The 14,616-nt window shown below is 44.7% G+C and overlaps 1 protein-coding gene across 3 annotated transcripts in view; it reads left to right on the top strand.

Annotated features, from left to right (window-relative positions):
* LOC136674901 (WD repeat-containing protein 70) overlaps positions 1-14,616 on the top strand; it is a 54,493-nt gene continuing 39,877 nt past the window's right edge. Inside the window, exons 1-9 of one of the 3 annotated variants that reach the window (XM_066651206.1) lie at positions 1-50; positions 329-376; positions 764-847; positions 1,000-1,078; positions 1,203-1,397; positions 6,930-6,987; positions 7,624-7,757; positions 9,965-10,118; positions 13,976-14,052. In XM_066651206.1, the coding sequence (XP_066507303.1) occupies positions 26-50; positions 329-376; positions 764-847; positions 1,000-1,078; positions 1,203-1,397; positions 6,930-6,987; positions 7,624-7,757; positions 9,965-10,118; positions 13,976-14,052 (854 nt within the window). In that variant the 5' untranslated portion in view covers positions 1-25. Of the gene's footprint in view, positions 51-328; positions 377-763; positions 848-999; positions 1,079-1,202; positions 1,402-6,927; positions 6,988-7,623; positions 7,758-9,964; positions 10,119-13,975; positions 14,053-14,616 lie in introns of all 3 variants that reach the window. The other 2 variants (XM_066651204.1, XM_066651205.1) reach the window with 2 other exon arrangements.

Here is a 14,616-nt window from a genome sequence, read left to right as displayed (position 1 = left end):
TCGGGATGTTGACACTCGGGGAAAAATGGCGGCCCGTGGAGACGACAGTGGTGTGTTACTTTATGAAATATTCTCAGTGATTTATATCTGAATTTAAAACAAGAATATTAATGCCTTATAATACACTAATGTGAACATTTTTCTGGAATATATTACACATTATATTTGCTATGGAGCAGGCTGTTAGTCAATTTTATTCAGCATCCAGTAAAATGATGTGTTAAATCGTTATTTAGAGCTAAAATACATTTTGTAAACATTTCTGTTTCTGTTTGCTTTTAGTGATTTGGGGCAGAATAGAAAAAATCTTTTTTAAATCTGTTTACAGGAAAGAATAATGAAGATATTTCCTCAGTTATGGGATTTTCTGGCTTTGGTGAGTGTTGTTACCGGTTTTCTTTTATATTTGGGATTAAAATCAAATTTACAGCATTTTCCAGGTTGTGTAGAGTTCTTTTGTTCACTTTGTTGAAATAAAAACCTTATTTACTCCGAGGTATTTGAAATAATAATAAAAAAAATATATAGCACTCCATTGTGGAGCAGTTCCTAAATGTGAGTGGTGCCCTCTTGTGGAGACAGATTGTACCTGAGTGAGTGAAAGACTGTGTATGTATATGTATGTATATGTATGTATATGTATGTATATCTAAAAATGGGCCTTAGGAGAAAAACAAACAAAAACCAAATGTTCTTAACACTGACATTTACAGATTCCTTTTGTATTGGTTCTCATTCTTCACTATATATTTGTTTCTGATAGGAAAAAAGGCTAGAACGTTTGACTTCAACGCCATTTTTGAGCAGACTCGGAGGACAGCCATTGAGCGGAGTCAGCGAGCTGTAGGTCAGTCTTTGGTTTGAGGAGGATTTTGAATACTGAGCTTATGACGGAAAACATTGATAAATGAGAAGCTTTTGGAATGCATTCTGATAGTGAAACGTAGCTGAATCTATTCGGATTGCTTTTGTAATAATAACAGCTACCATTTTTCACAGAGAACAGACAACAAGAAACTCCCAGAGAGCGGAGTGCTGGTCCCAGTCAAAGCGTAAAACCGTCAGCGTCCTGTTCCAGGTGAACCTTCAGATTTCTTAAACCAGACATGTTTGGTTGGAGTCCTAACATTTTACCTCAGTGAATGACTCTAGTGGGTCTTGGCTATTAATTATGGAGTTTAATTGTGATTTTGTTTTCTAAGCAGGCAGCAGGACAGTGATGACAGCAGTGACTCAGAACCCGTCGGTCCTCCTCTCCCTCCAGGCCACACTTCCGTGGCTGAAGAGGATGAGGAGCTGATAGGACCCCCGCTACCACCTGGGTTCAGAGGCAGTGCAGCAGATGATGATGATGATGACAATGATGATGATACTATGGAGGATGATGATGATGATGATGATGTAAGTGTTGCAGTCTTTATGGTTTCACAAGAGGTAATTGAAAGTTTGATGTTCATATGCGAAATGTCAAGTGATGTAGTTTTTGATTCTACTAATAAAAGTTCTGGCCAATTTAGTATTTTATGTTGTGTTAAAAGGTGCATAAATACAGATACTGGTATTGGGTGTTTGCCTGGTACTGTGTTCATTTAAGGTAGTGTCACAGTCACACAGCTCCAGGGACCTGGAGGTGGTGGGTTCATTTCCCGCTCCAGGTGACTGTCTGTGAGGAGTGTGGTGTGTTCTCTCTGTGTCTGCGTGGGTTTCCTCCGGGTGACTGTCTGTGAGGAGTTGGTGTGTTCTCCCTGTGTCTGCGTGGGTTTCCTCCGGGTGACTGTCTGTGAGGAGTTGGGGTGTTCTCCCTGTGTCTATGTGGGTTTCCTCCGGGTGACTGTCTGTGAGGAGTGTGGTGTGTTCTCCCTGTGTCTGCGTGGGTTTCCTCCGGGTGACTGTCTGTGAGGAGTGTGGTGTGTTCTCCCTGTGTCTGCGTGGGTTTCCTCCGGGTGACTGTCTGTGAGGAGTTGGGGTGTTCTCCCTGTGTCTGTGTGGGTTTCCTCCGGGTGACTGTCTGTGAGGAGTGTGGTGTGTTCTCCCTGTGTCTGCGTGGGTTTCATCCAGGTGACGGTCTGTGAGGAGTGTATTGTGTTCTCCCAGTGTCCGCATGGGTTTCCTCCAGGTGACTGCCTGTGAGGAGTGTGGTGTGTTCTCCCTGTGTCCGCGTGGGTTTCCTCCAGGTGACTGTCTGTGAGGAGTGTATTGTGTTCTCCCTGTGTCCGCATGGGTTTCCTCCAGGTGACTGTCTGTGAGGAGTTGGTGTGTTCTCCATGTGTCTGTGTGGGCTTCCTCCGGGTAACTGTCTGTGAGGAATGTGGTGTGTTCTCCCTGTGTCAGCGTGGGCTTCCTCCGGGTGACTGTCTGTGAGGAGTGTATTGTGTTCTCCCTGTGTCCTCATGGGTTTCCTCCAGGTGACTGTCTGTGAGTAGCGTGGTGTGTTCTCCCTGTGTCCGCATGGGTTTCCTCCAGGTGACTGTCTGTGAGGAGTTGGTGTGTTCTCATGTTGCATTGTTGCTCATGTTACTAATTTATAGATGGATAGATACTTCATTGATCCCAGAGGGAAATTCAAATGATGTAATGTGGGAAAATACTAAATAAAATAAGGACAGTTCCAGAAATGAAGTTTTTAACAAACACAACTGTTTTAATGAATAACTACACTATTATACAATGCTCCTGACTGGTCGTAAATCATTTATAACACAGAAATAAACAGGAAACAACATCTTTTTTTATCTAATAGTGGAAGTGTCAGAGAACTGACACTGATTCATTACAAAGAGAGTGATCTATTTCAAGTGTTTACTTCTTTTAAAGTTGATGATTATGAAAACTGAAAAGTCATTATCTCAAAAGATTAGCATAATCAACACGAAACACTTGCGAAGTCTTTAAAATGGCCCCTTCGTCTGGTTCAGTAGCTTTATGGAGATGCAGATTTCGCACCTGTCCACTGCCAAAAGTACCAATACCTTTTTTTAATAACCGCAGTATCCGTGTGCTTGATTGGCCAGCAAACTCGCTTGCCCTAAACCCCATAGAGTATCTATAGGGTACTGTTAAGATGAAGATGAGAGTCACCAGACCCAACAATACAGGCGAGCTGAAGGCCGTTATTCAAGAAACCTGGGCTTCCAAAACACCTCAGCAGTGCCACAGGCTGATCGCCTCCATGCCACGCTGCACTGATGCAGTGATTCATGCAAAAGGAGCCCCGGCCAAATATTGAGTGCAAATACTGTACATATTTTTTTCAGTAGGTCAACATTTCTGCATTAAAAATCATTTTTTAAATTGGTCTTAAATGATATTCAAATTCAAATCAGTGGCTGTAAGCCGTAATCATCAACATTTAAAAGAAAAAATATAAAAAATGCTTGAAATAGATCACTCAGTTTGTGTCTATGTGATTGATTTGAATTACTGAAGTAAATGAACTTTTTGATGATATTCTTATTTACTGAGATGCACCTGTTTGTAGACTTTCTTGTTTCCTAAAGTCTTGGTTTTGCACATTTAAGCTTCTTTCTGTTTGAGAACTATGTGGTAGACGAAGCTGTGATTTGGTGGACTCCTAGTGTGCACTGGTTTTGTTTCAGTCTTTCCACTAGGGGTCAGCAATGTTCCAGTTTAACTTGGGCCTCTAACTTTATTCGTAACAGATTTCAACCGGATGAATCAGTCACATTATTACACGAGACACTGTGCTGTAAGACAGGAGAGGTAAAAAGTTTGGGGGCACATTTTAAGTGCATTGCCTTGGCTTCTTGCCATTATTAACTATGTTTGTACGTATGTAGGGAACCTGTCACTCATATAGATGTTTACATTTGTGGATTTGGCAGATGCCCTTCTCCAGAGTTATTATTATTATTATTTATTCTTCACAGAGGTAGAGTAGTGTGATGTTAAGGGTCTTACATAAAGGACTCATACTGGTATGGCGAGGTGTTCTTGCCCAAGCAGAAAGCTGAATGTTGAGCTGCAGGACAGAAGGCAGCAGCATTTCCCACTCCACTAACCACTACATTTGTATACATAAATACATTCTACACCCCTCCCCTCCGTAACACACTTTTCTTTTGTCAAGCATTGAGCCGGTCTTTGCGTCTCCTCTGCTTTGACGCCACTGCTGACAGAGTGCAGATGCCCTCGTTTCCCAGAGCTCTCGAGGCTGATGGCCGCAGTGGGCTTGCGTGATGGATGGCGGCTGGTGACAGACTCACACCACAGATATCACTTCCCAGGCCCAAACGCTTCCTGTCCGGCCCAGGTGCACTAAACCACAACTACTCTGTTGCTGGACCAAATATTTTGGAGTTGTCCTAGCTGTGTCACACCTGATCAGCTAATTTACTACTTAAAAGCCCTCCCAGTTCCTGACAAGTATGTTTGAGAACAGCAAACACTGAAACAGTATAGGGCCCCAGAAACTCAGTCATAACCCCAGTCCTAATCAGGTTTTCTAGTTTTAAAGCAACACACTCATAATGACTTGTGCCAGTAAAATCATTAACACGGTTTCAGAACCTTATCTTCTAGCCTACAGATAATTTAGCTATCCTCCAACCAACATGTGTTTTTGGACTGTGGGCTGAAACCGGAGCACCCAGAGGAATCACAAGCAGACAACACACCATACACCTCACAGACAGTGAGTGACCTGTGGCAAAAATTGAACCCTGGACCCCTAGAGCATGGAGCTGTGTGGTAGTGACGCTACCTGTTGCACAACTGTCCCGTTCAAAGACAAAATACTCGTTTCCCCAAGGGTCTTTTCCCACTCTGGACCTAGACGGTCATGAGAGACATTTCTTATCTTGCTCAGAGATCCTTTTAATATTGTTCTGTTATAACTTCTGTTATTGATTTTAGGTCTAAGCTTAGACCAGGGCTGGACAATAACAATGATATGATTTTAAACACAGCTCTCACTGCTGTTAGTTCATTGCATTTAATTTTGAAATGACTTTTAAAATATGAATATTGACAAAGCCAAAAGGGTTTATGTTTGATGGTGATGTCATGTTTCTTTTTTTGTTCTTGGCAGTTAATTAATTTCTGTGGAATGCATTATATCGTATCGTCAAGTGAAATTAAGAAATATATTGTGATATAAATTTTGGCCAAATCGTCCAGCCCTAATAGAGACTTACAGAGCTACTTCACATGGCAACAGAAGCTGCACTCATGTGTTACTCTCAAGTCTCAAACATCTCTCAATATATGTTATATATGTGGGCATAGCCTTATAAGCGCTGTTAATGTTGGAAGGTTTTCCTGACATTTTAAACAATAAATTTTCACATATTTAAGTATTATTTTTCTTTTTCTCTCTTTGAAAAATAACCTGTTCAACTTCTTATGTTTCACACTGTTGGCTGTTTGCCATTAACATCACACTTTTCTTTTGCACACACACGCACACACACACACACACACACACACACACACACACACACACACACAATGATTAATCACAGCTGGAGTTTCTAAATCTGGGTTAACAGAGAAAGTATTTAACCATCATGATAAAAATGAGTTTCATTTGTTAGTTTTCTCTGAATCTGGAACCAAGTCAACTTAGTCTACTCCTTTAGTGAGAGTAACCCCAGGACTGGTCTGAATAAAAACATTCACAGGTGCATGAAAACCAAGACCCGTGTTGAAGGGTGGGGGTGGAGGGCTCTTCACATTTTAAGGTCTGTTTTGTCGTGGGGTCTTGTTGGATTGAGAATACGCCTATGCAGTTTTATTCATTCATTCATTCATTAGCTGTAAGCACTTATCCAATTCAGGGTCGCGGTGGGTCCAGAGGCTACCTGGAATCATTGGGCGCAAGGGGGGAATACAGAGGGGAACACACACACTCACACATTCACTCACACACTCACACCTATGGACACTCTGGAGTCGCCAATCCACCTACCAACGTGTGTTTTTGGACTGTGGGAGGAAACCCACGCAGACACAGGGAGAACACACCACACTCCTCACAGACAGTCACCCGGAGGAATCCCACGTAGACACAGGGAGAACACACCACACTCCTCACAGACAGTCACCCGGAGGAATCCCACGCAGACACAGGGAGAACACACCACACTCCTCACAGACAGTCACCCGGAGGAAACCCACGCAGACACAGGGAGAACACACCACACTCCTCACAGACAGTCACCCGGAGGAAACCCACGCAGACACAGGGAGAACACACCACACTCCTCACAGACAGTCACCCGGAGGAAACCAACACGGACACAGGGAGAACCCACCACACTCCTCACAGACAGTCACCCGGAGGAAACTCACGCAGACACAGTGAGAACACACCACACTCGTCACAGACAGTCACCCGGAGGAAACCCACGCGGACACAGGGAGAACACACCACACTCCTCACAGACAGTCACCCGGAGGAAACCCACATGGACACAGGGAGAACACACCACACTCATCACAGACAGTCACCCGGAGAAACCAACACGGACACAGGGAGAACCCACCACACTCCTCACAGACAGTCACCTGGAGGAAACTCACGCAGACACAGTAAGAACACACCACACTCGTCACAGACAGTCACCCGGAGGAAACCCACGCGGACACAGGGAGAACACACCACACTCCTCACAGACAGTCACCCGGAGGAAACCCACGCGGACACAGGGAGAACACACCACACTCCTCACAGACAGTCACCCGGAGGAAACCCACACGGACACAGGGAGAACACACCACACTCATCACAGACAGTCACCCAGAGGAAACCCACACAGACACAGAGAGAACACACCACACTCCTCACAGACAGTCACCCGGAGGAAACCCATGCGGACACGGAGAACACACCTATGCAGTTTTAGCAGAAAGTATATCTTTTATTTCTCTTTCCTTCCTAACCCCCTCTTCCTCTTATTCCTCAAACAGGACCCGGTGAAGAAGATTCCAGACACTCATGAGATCACACTTCAGCACGGCACAAAGACAGTGAGATTCTGTTTCTGTTTGTTGGTTGTTGTTGTTGGATAAATATCACTTTGTCTCTCCCTGTTCATGGAGCCTGTTACTTTACAGTTCTACAGTGAATGAGAATGAGCCTGGCTCCATTATGAACTCAATTACGAATTATAAAATGGCTCAATTATGAACCACTTGAGCAGTATGCCGCTAGACTCGTAGTTTGGTTAAGGATTGCTGTAAACAGCAAAGGTTGTAAAACCAGTCTGTGTCTGACCCTCACAAAATTTAATGTGTAACAGCGGGTCTTTAATGAGCTTGGAAAACTAACGAAAAATAAAGTGGCTACTGTGTGTGTGTTTACTGTCATTAATTAGCACAGAAATTCTGTTCATGGGAAACAAATTAAAGCAGCTATAAGTCATTTTTATCGTCAAAATGTAGCAAATAACGATTATGAAAATCATTATGATTTCTTTTTGATTTGTCTATGATGTGCCACACACATGAGATCAAGAACTGCTTTTGTTATACTCCATAGAGCGGGTCCTCCACATGGGAGTTTCAAAATTTTAAAACTTTATTAGTGAATTGCTGATACCTGGCCATAAGTGGTCAATATGACACAAAGAAGAACGCTTTTTTCTTTTGTCTGGTGTCCCACAGGTCTCCGCACTCGGCCTGGACCCCTCTGGAGCTCGACTCGTCACAGGAGGCTATGACTTTGACGTGAAGTTTTGGGACTTTGCGGGGATGGACGCAGCGCTGCAGGCCTTCAGATCACTGCAGCCATGCGAATGGTGAGAACGTGCAGTGATCTAGAACAATTCTGTCAGCAGAACTGCTCATCTCCGTCCACTGTAGTCTCTCTCTCTCCCTCTCCCTCTCTTCTCTATTTTTCTTCTACCCATGGGCCTTGCATGACCCCATGTGCGTCGCTGTGCGTTAGATCTCATCCCTCAGGAATGGGGCCTCTCTCTCCAGTCGGATCGACCCTGCAGACTAACTGCACCCAGATGCCGAGCCAGCAAAGGGCTTGAGTCTTGATATCTGTGGGAGTTGGGTTTTGTTGGAGGGGTGGCGGTTTAAGTTTTGTTTTTTTAGTTGTTGTTGTTTCACTTTCTTTTTGAATGAATAGTTTTAATGATTTAATTATTTGTTTATTTTAAAAGCTTCTAATCATCACATCCCATCAAGGAGCAAACCTAGATATAGTATAATAATAAAGCATGAAAAAGTAACAGTAACTGTGCTCTGAAATGTGCAGAATCTGTAGAGGATGAGTTTTTAACGTTGTGAAGGGACAGTTATTTCTCTCAGTGTTACTGAGCTCTATCAAGCACGGCTGAACTGGTCCTCGGTGGTAAGGCTCAGATGTAGAAAATAATCCTTTAAAATAAAACGTTTTAAAGGCAGCTGTAGTGAAACTGTAGAAAATTGGGTGTCTTAAGGTATTGAAGGCTAATTGGCTGAGCTGGAGCAGAGATTTTCCTGCGCACTATCAGCGGGATGCCACGGCACATTACCCAGCTCATCAGCCGAATGGGGCTATTCCTCCTCCAGTAAACTCCTCGCGTCACATCCAAGGAAAACACTGCCCATGTGGAGGCCATAAAGGCAGTCAACCCACAATGGGCAACACTCCTGTACATGAGATGCATCCATGCCTTGACATTAAAGCATTTGAACTAATCCCACTGCATTTTCAGTGTGACTAAGTCTAATGTGTTTCAGGTTTCACAGTGACCCACTCAGTAATAGCTGCCACTACTTATTTTTATATTGATTCACTACAGAGGAAGTGGTATGCCTGTTTGATTACTGTGATTGGCTCCATGGGGAATGTGAGTAGTGCTTCACATACAAAAGGAGAAAATGAAAAGTACCCGTGTGGTTTTTAAACCATAGATTAAAAAAATATCTCCGTCTTAGTGTCCTCAAACAATCCTTTTTGTTTTTGTCGTTACGCTATCTGGTTTATTCTAAAACTCCGCACTTTGTTATTATTTTTCTTATCTTTATCTCACAATCTCAGCACTGTGCGGCGTCTCCACATGGGGAATGCCCTTTTTCTTCTATCTAAAGGCCTTTTGAAATGGCTGAACAAACTAAACGGACCAAACATCCCTCAAAAACTACCACTTTCAGCTATTGTTGTGTTTGAAATCACTATGGCTACTGTAAATGTTGTTGTTTTTTGGCATTTTAACCAAGCAACTAGGCCTCTTGCTCAACAGGGAAAAGTCTTTGACTGTGGAGGTAGAGAAACTCTCATAGTTTCCTATACATATTGTGTGTGTTTGCTGTAAAGATTCACAGGATGTTGATTTAGTTACAGAGGAAGTTGTCTATTTCACTATGTATCTTTTTAATACATTTTAATGACCCTATTTTGACCCCTGGCCTGTATCAGATTCCGTCCTGAAAGATTTCACTCTCAGTCTTGTAGAGTGTTTGGGTAGTTTTGAGCAGGCTGGTATTCCTTTAGATGCTCATTTTAGGTGATTTCATTAAGAATGACTCATTTCAAATATAGCAGTTCGTAAAGAAAAAGATCAGATCATTATAGCTGATGGTATTGGAAAGCTTTACTGTTTCTGATTCGTACCAGACAAAACCATCAGTGCAATTCAAGACGACTATAAAGCTTCCATTTGAGTCTATTGTTGGAATCTACGACAGGGCTGCTCAATCCTGGTCCTGGACATCTATCAGGCTGAGATCCAACACACCCAGCTGTAAGGCAAGACTGAGGTACCTGGATCAGGTGTGTTGTATTTGATAGATGGTGGATCTCCAGGACCAGGATTGGGCAGCCTTGCTAGAACAAGAGGAACAGCAGTCTAAATATTTCTAATTATTTTTCTGTTAATCCTCAAGACATTTGTTTCTATGTTGTTTTTAAGCCTACGACAAAATTTGAGGTCAGTGTGTCACTCTCATTAAAATGTACCTGTGGGATCGTTGATCAGCATGTGTTATGATATGCTGTGTTCTTCTTTTTCAGTCACCAGATCAGATCCTTGCAGTACAGCATCACTGGTGACGTGATCCTGGTGGTAGCAGGAAATGCTCAAGCCAAAGTTCTGGATCGGGATGGCTTCCAGGTTCTAGAGTGTGTCAAAGGGGACCAGTATATTGTGGACATGGCTAATACCAAGGTATTGTGCCTTAACTGGGGCAGTTTGTTTTTTAAAAGGAAGGGTCTGCTAGCATTGGGGAAACCACATTTCTGTCAAACATCAGCCACAAATAATCCTGAGCTATTAAGCCAACTTTTACGACAGTGTTTGAGCAATTTTAGGAATGAGATCTCTAACATACCGATTTAATTTCGGCTCTTTTACCCTTGCAGAGACTTCTTTTACTGACCAATAAGTTGATGTCTACTTCGACAAGTTAAAAAAGCAGGGAGGAACAGTGAGCTGGTTGGTTTATGGGTGTGTCCCGCCTGTTGTTGGCTGCATCTGGAGCTTGTGTTTGTTGAAGTCCTAATGAAGTGTGGCTCAGATCCTTCAGATGCATCAGTGAGTGGAAGGGTTGTTAAAGACTGCATCTGGTCACCTCTCCTCTCCCTGTTCTTTCCCCTCACACACACACACATGATATCCCGGGTGAATGGGTGTACCTCTTTTGTCCCCCCCCTGTAAGTATGTTCCGCTGCTCCATTGGCCTCCAATTTGCAGGCACTTTTCTTTGGAGTGAAACTGAGCGGTGGCCCAATGAAGGTGACCCAGGCTAATGTGCTGTATCCGCATGCCATTCACAGACTTTCTCTCTCTCGTACACACACACACACTCTCTCAGGGCTTTCCTAGAATCTAGAGTGACACTTCTCCCCGCTCCTGTTTGTAATTTAGCTGTTTCTCCTTGTGGGGTGCAGGGCATGTTTTCCTGCCTGTGTGTAAATATATACCAGTATCTGTCTGCTTCTATTTAGTCATTGCCAATTAGCTGTCTTGTGCTGTTGAAAGAGTGGATCGTACATGCATAGCAAGAACACTTCCTCCTATTCAGCTGAATCTCTGGCTGTTGTTTATTTTGCTATTCTTTTGTTCCGTATGGGAGAAATTAACTTTGTCATACCATTAGAGATGTGATTATCCTACAGCTTTGGAAACTGCAACCCCTGCTCGTTTGATCTGCCTTTCTGCTCCAAAAGCAGGTCCAAATTGGTTTCGAGGTTGTGAGTGTGTGTGGATGTGTAGGTTAATCGGCTGGATGAGGCTCTTGCAGTAAATTTCCTCCACTCCACCTTGATTGCGGTGCTCCAGTGTTCTGTTTTTATGCACAAGGAGCTGCACTCGAAGCAAACATCGCTTGCAGTTCTTATTTCTTGGATTCCTCTCTGAGATTTTTGTTTCAAGCGGTTTCAGTTCTTGTGGGAAAACAGTATACATTATACAACCAAAAGTTTGTTGGCTTATCCATTCATTCCTCTGAAATGAAACGAAGGGTGTCAGTAGGTAGATGTTTTCCCCCTTTGCTGCCGTAACAGCTTCTGTTCTGGGAAGGTTTCCCACTGCATCAGGGTTTTGATTTTTATTGCGGCCCAGGCAACACAAAAGCCTTTATTGATCCCCTTAGGAAAACTGCTTCTCTGCATTTGACCCATCCATGTTAGTGAACACACACTAGTGAACAATTCTTGACACACACCAGGGACCCAGGGCCCGGGGAGCAGTTTGGGGGTTAGGCGTCTTGCTCAAGGGCAGTTCAGCCGTGGATTCATTTTCTCTTGAGAGTCCTGGGAATTTAACCAGCGACCCTTCAGCCTCAGATTCGCTTCCCTAACCTTAAGGCCGAGGCTGCTCCCATTTACTATATTCTAAAATCTAATTGAATTGGTGTTGACCTATTTGTTTCTCAGTACCGCTATTAACATGGTTGAGGATTACGATGAATCCATCCAATTTTCTCTGTTTTGTCTAGGGATGGGGTCTCAGTTCTTGTTGGGATAAAAACTCTTAATTTCAGTATTTTCTCGATAACAATTGTGTTATCTTATTTTTGTAGACATATCTGAATACATCAGCAAGTAATGGGTGAGGGGGCCTATCGTTTAGGCTATGTCCGGAACATGGCCGGCATCTTGAAAGCCGCCATATTGGATCAACATTTGTTGTTCGTTACAGGCTTGTTACAAACGTTTTTAATTTACTGGGTTGATAACTCTTGAACCAGTGTCGCAGTCACACAGCTCCAGGGACCTAGAGGTTGTGGGGTCGGTGTGTTCTCCCTGTGTCTGCGTGGGTTTCCTCCGGCTGACTGTATGTGAGGAGTGTGGTGTGTTCTCCCTGTGTCCGCGTGGGTTTCCTCCGGGTGACTGTCTGTGAGGAGTGTGGTGTGTTCTCCCTGTGTCTGCATGCGTTTCCTCCGGGTGACTGTCTGTGAGGAGTGTGGTGTGTTCTCCCTGTGTCTGCGTGGGTTTCCTCCGGGTGACTGTCTGTGAGGAGTGTGGTGTGTTCTCCCTGTGTCCGTGTGGGTTTCCTCCGGGTGACTGTCTGTGAGGAGTGTGGTGTATTCTCCCTGTGTCTGCATGGGTTTCCTCCGGGTGACTGTCTGTGAGGGGTGTGGTGTGTTTTCCCTGTGTCTGCGTGGGTTTCCTCTGGGTGACTGTCTGTGAGGAGTGTGGTGTGTTCTCCCTGTGTCTGCGTGGGTTTCCTCCGGGTGACTGTATGTGAGGAGTGTGGTGTGTTCTCCCTGTGTCTGCATGGGTTTCATCTGGGTGACTGTCTGTGAGGAGTGTGGTGTGTTCTCCCTGTGTCTGTGTGGGTTTCCTCCGGGTGACTGTCTGTGAGGAGTGTGGTGTGTTCTCCCTGTGTCTGCATGGGTTTCCTCTGGGTGACTGTCTGTGAGGAGTGTGGTGTGTTCTCCCTGTGTCTGTGTGGGTTTCCTCCGGGTGACTGTCTGTGAGGAGTGTGGTGTGTTCTCCATGTGTCTGCATGGGTTTCCTCCGGGTGACTGTCTATGAGGAGTGTGGTGTGTTCTCCCTGTGTCTGTGTGGGTTTCCTCTGGGTGACTGTCTGTGAGGAGTGTGGTGTGTTCTCCCTGTGTCCGTGTGGGTTTCCTCCGGGTGACTGTCTGTGAGGAGTGTGGTGTATTCTCCCTGTGTCTGCATGGGTTTCCTCCGGGTGACTGTCTGTGAGGGGTGTGGTGTGTTTTCCCTGTGTCTGCGTGGGTTTCCTCTGGGTGACTGTCTGTGAGGAGTGTGGTGTGTTCTCCCTGTGTCTGCGTGGGTTTCCTCCGGGTGACTGTATGTGAGGAGTGTGGTGTGTTCTCCCTGTGTCTGCATGGGTTTCATCTGGGTGACTGTCTGTGAGGAGTGTGGTGTGTTCTCCCTGTGTCTGTGTGGGTTTCCTCCGGGTGACTGTCTGTGAGGAGTGTGGTGTGTTCTCCCTGTGTCTGCATGGGTTTCCTCTGGGTGACTGTCTGTGAGGAGTGTGGTGTGTTCTCCCTGTGTCTGTGTGGGTTTCCTCCGGGTGACTGTCTGTGAGGAGTGTGGTGTGTTCTCCATGTGTCTGCATGGGTTTCCTCCGGGTGACTGTCTATGAGGAGTGTGGTGTGTTCTCCCTGTGTCTGTGTGGGTTTCCTCTGGGTGACTGTCTGTGAGGAGTGTGGTGTGTTCTCCCTGTGTCTGTGTGGGTTTCCTCCGGGTGACTGTCTGTGAGGAGTGTGGTGTGTTCTCCCTGTGTCTGCATGGGTTTCCTCCGGGTGACTGTATGTGAGGAGTGTATGTGAGGAGAATTGTATTTTTGGGTGCTCCGGTTTCCTCCCACGGTCCAAAAACACATTATGGTAGGTGGATTGGCGACTCCAAAGTGTACATAAGTACATAAAGGTTACTAAAGCTTAAAATAAAATACAGTTTTATGAAGAGAAGTTACAGTGTGGTATAATTGGGGTTTAGCTGGAAAATAGTTGCATTTGAGAGTGTTTAAATGTGCCCTGTGGCTTCTTGAACATTCCTCCTGTTCAGTGTCTGTGTTGAACTGTTTGCCTTGGTTTTGTTCCACAGGGCCACACGGCCATGCTGAACAGCGGCTGTTGGCACCCCAAGATCAAAGAAGAGTTCCTCACCTGTTCCAACGATGGGTGAGTAATCCCTAAAAGACGAGCAGAAATTTGAGTACGGAGGCAGAGCCCTTCAGGAGCATGAGCCCTCCAGCTCAATATAGAATTCCAATGCACAGTGATGTTTAGGGTGGCGAAGGTCATCCTTGCCTTCTGTGGTGGTCTCTATGACTCAGTGCTTAAGTAATATAACCACAGTCATTCATGGTTTTATGTGCAGTTCAACGTTTTCTACGTGTTCTTCTTCTTTGGGTCCCAGAGGCAAATTTGCTTCTCAGCAGAACACCACACGATTTGGGGAACTTCAGAGTGCCGTGCCTCATCTCTTTCATGGCCCGCTCGTCTCAAAACACCATTTGTTCTTGAGGTTTAGTGGATAATCCTGGATAATCTTCAGGATCTCTGGGTCTCTGGCAGGGGTTGTTCTTAATGATCCAAATTGGCTGTTACTGAGGCTTTTAGACAATCAGATCATGTATCATGATTATTTAAAGTGATATATCTACCCATATTACCCCTAATATATCAACAGCAAAATCTGTTCAGTAGCACACAGTGCCAGAAAGAAATGGCTTTTTACAATCC

Source organism: Hoplias malabaricus, chromosome 18 (assembly GCF_029633855.1).
Source record: "Hoplias malabaricus isolate fHopMal1 chromosome 18, fHopMal1.hap1, whole genome shotgun sequence".
NCBI lineage: Eukaryota > Metazoa > Chordata > Actinopteri > Characiformes > Erythrinidae > Hoplias > Hoplias malabaricus.
Note: the sequence above shows the minus strand (reverse complement) of the source record. Positions and strands in the feature narration are given on the sequence as shown.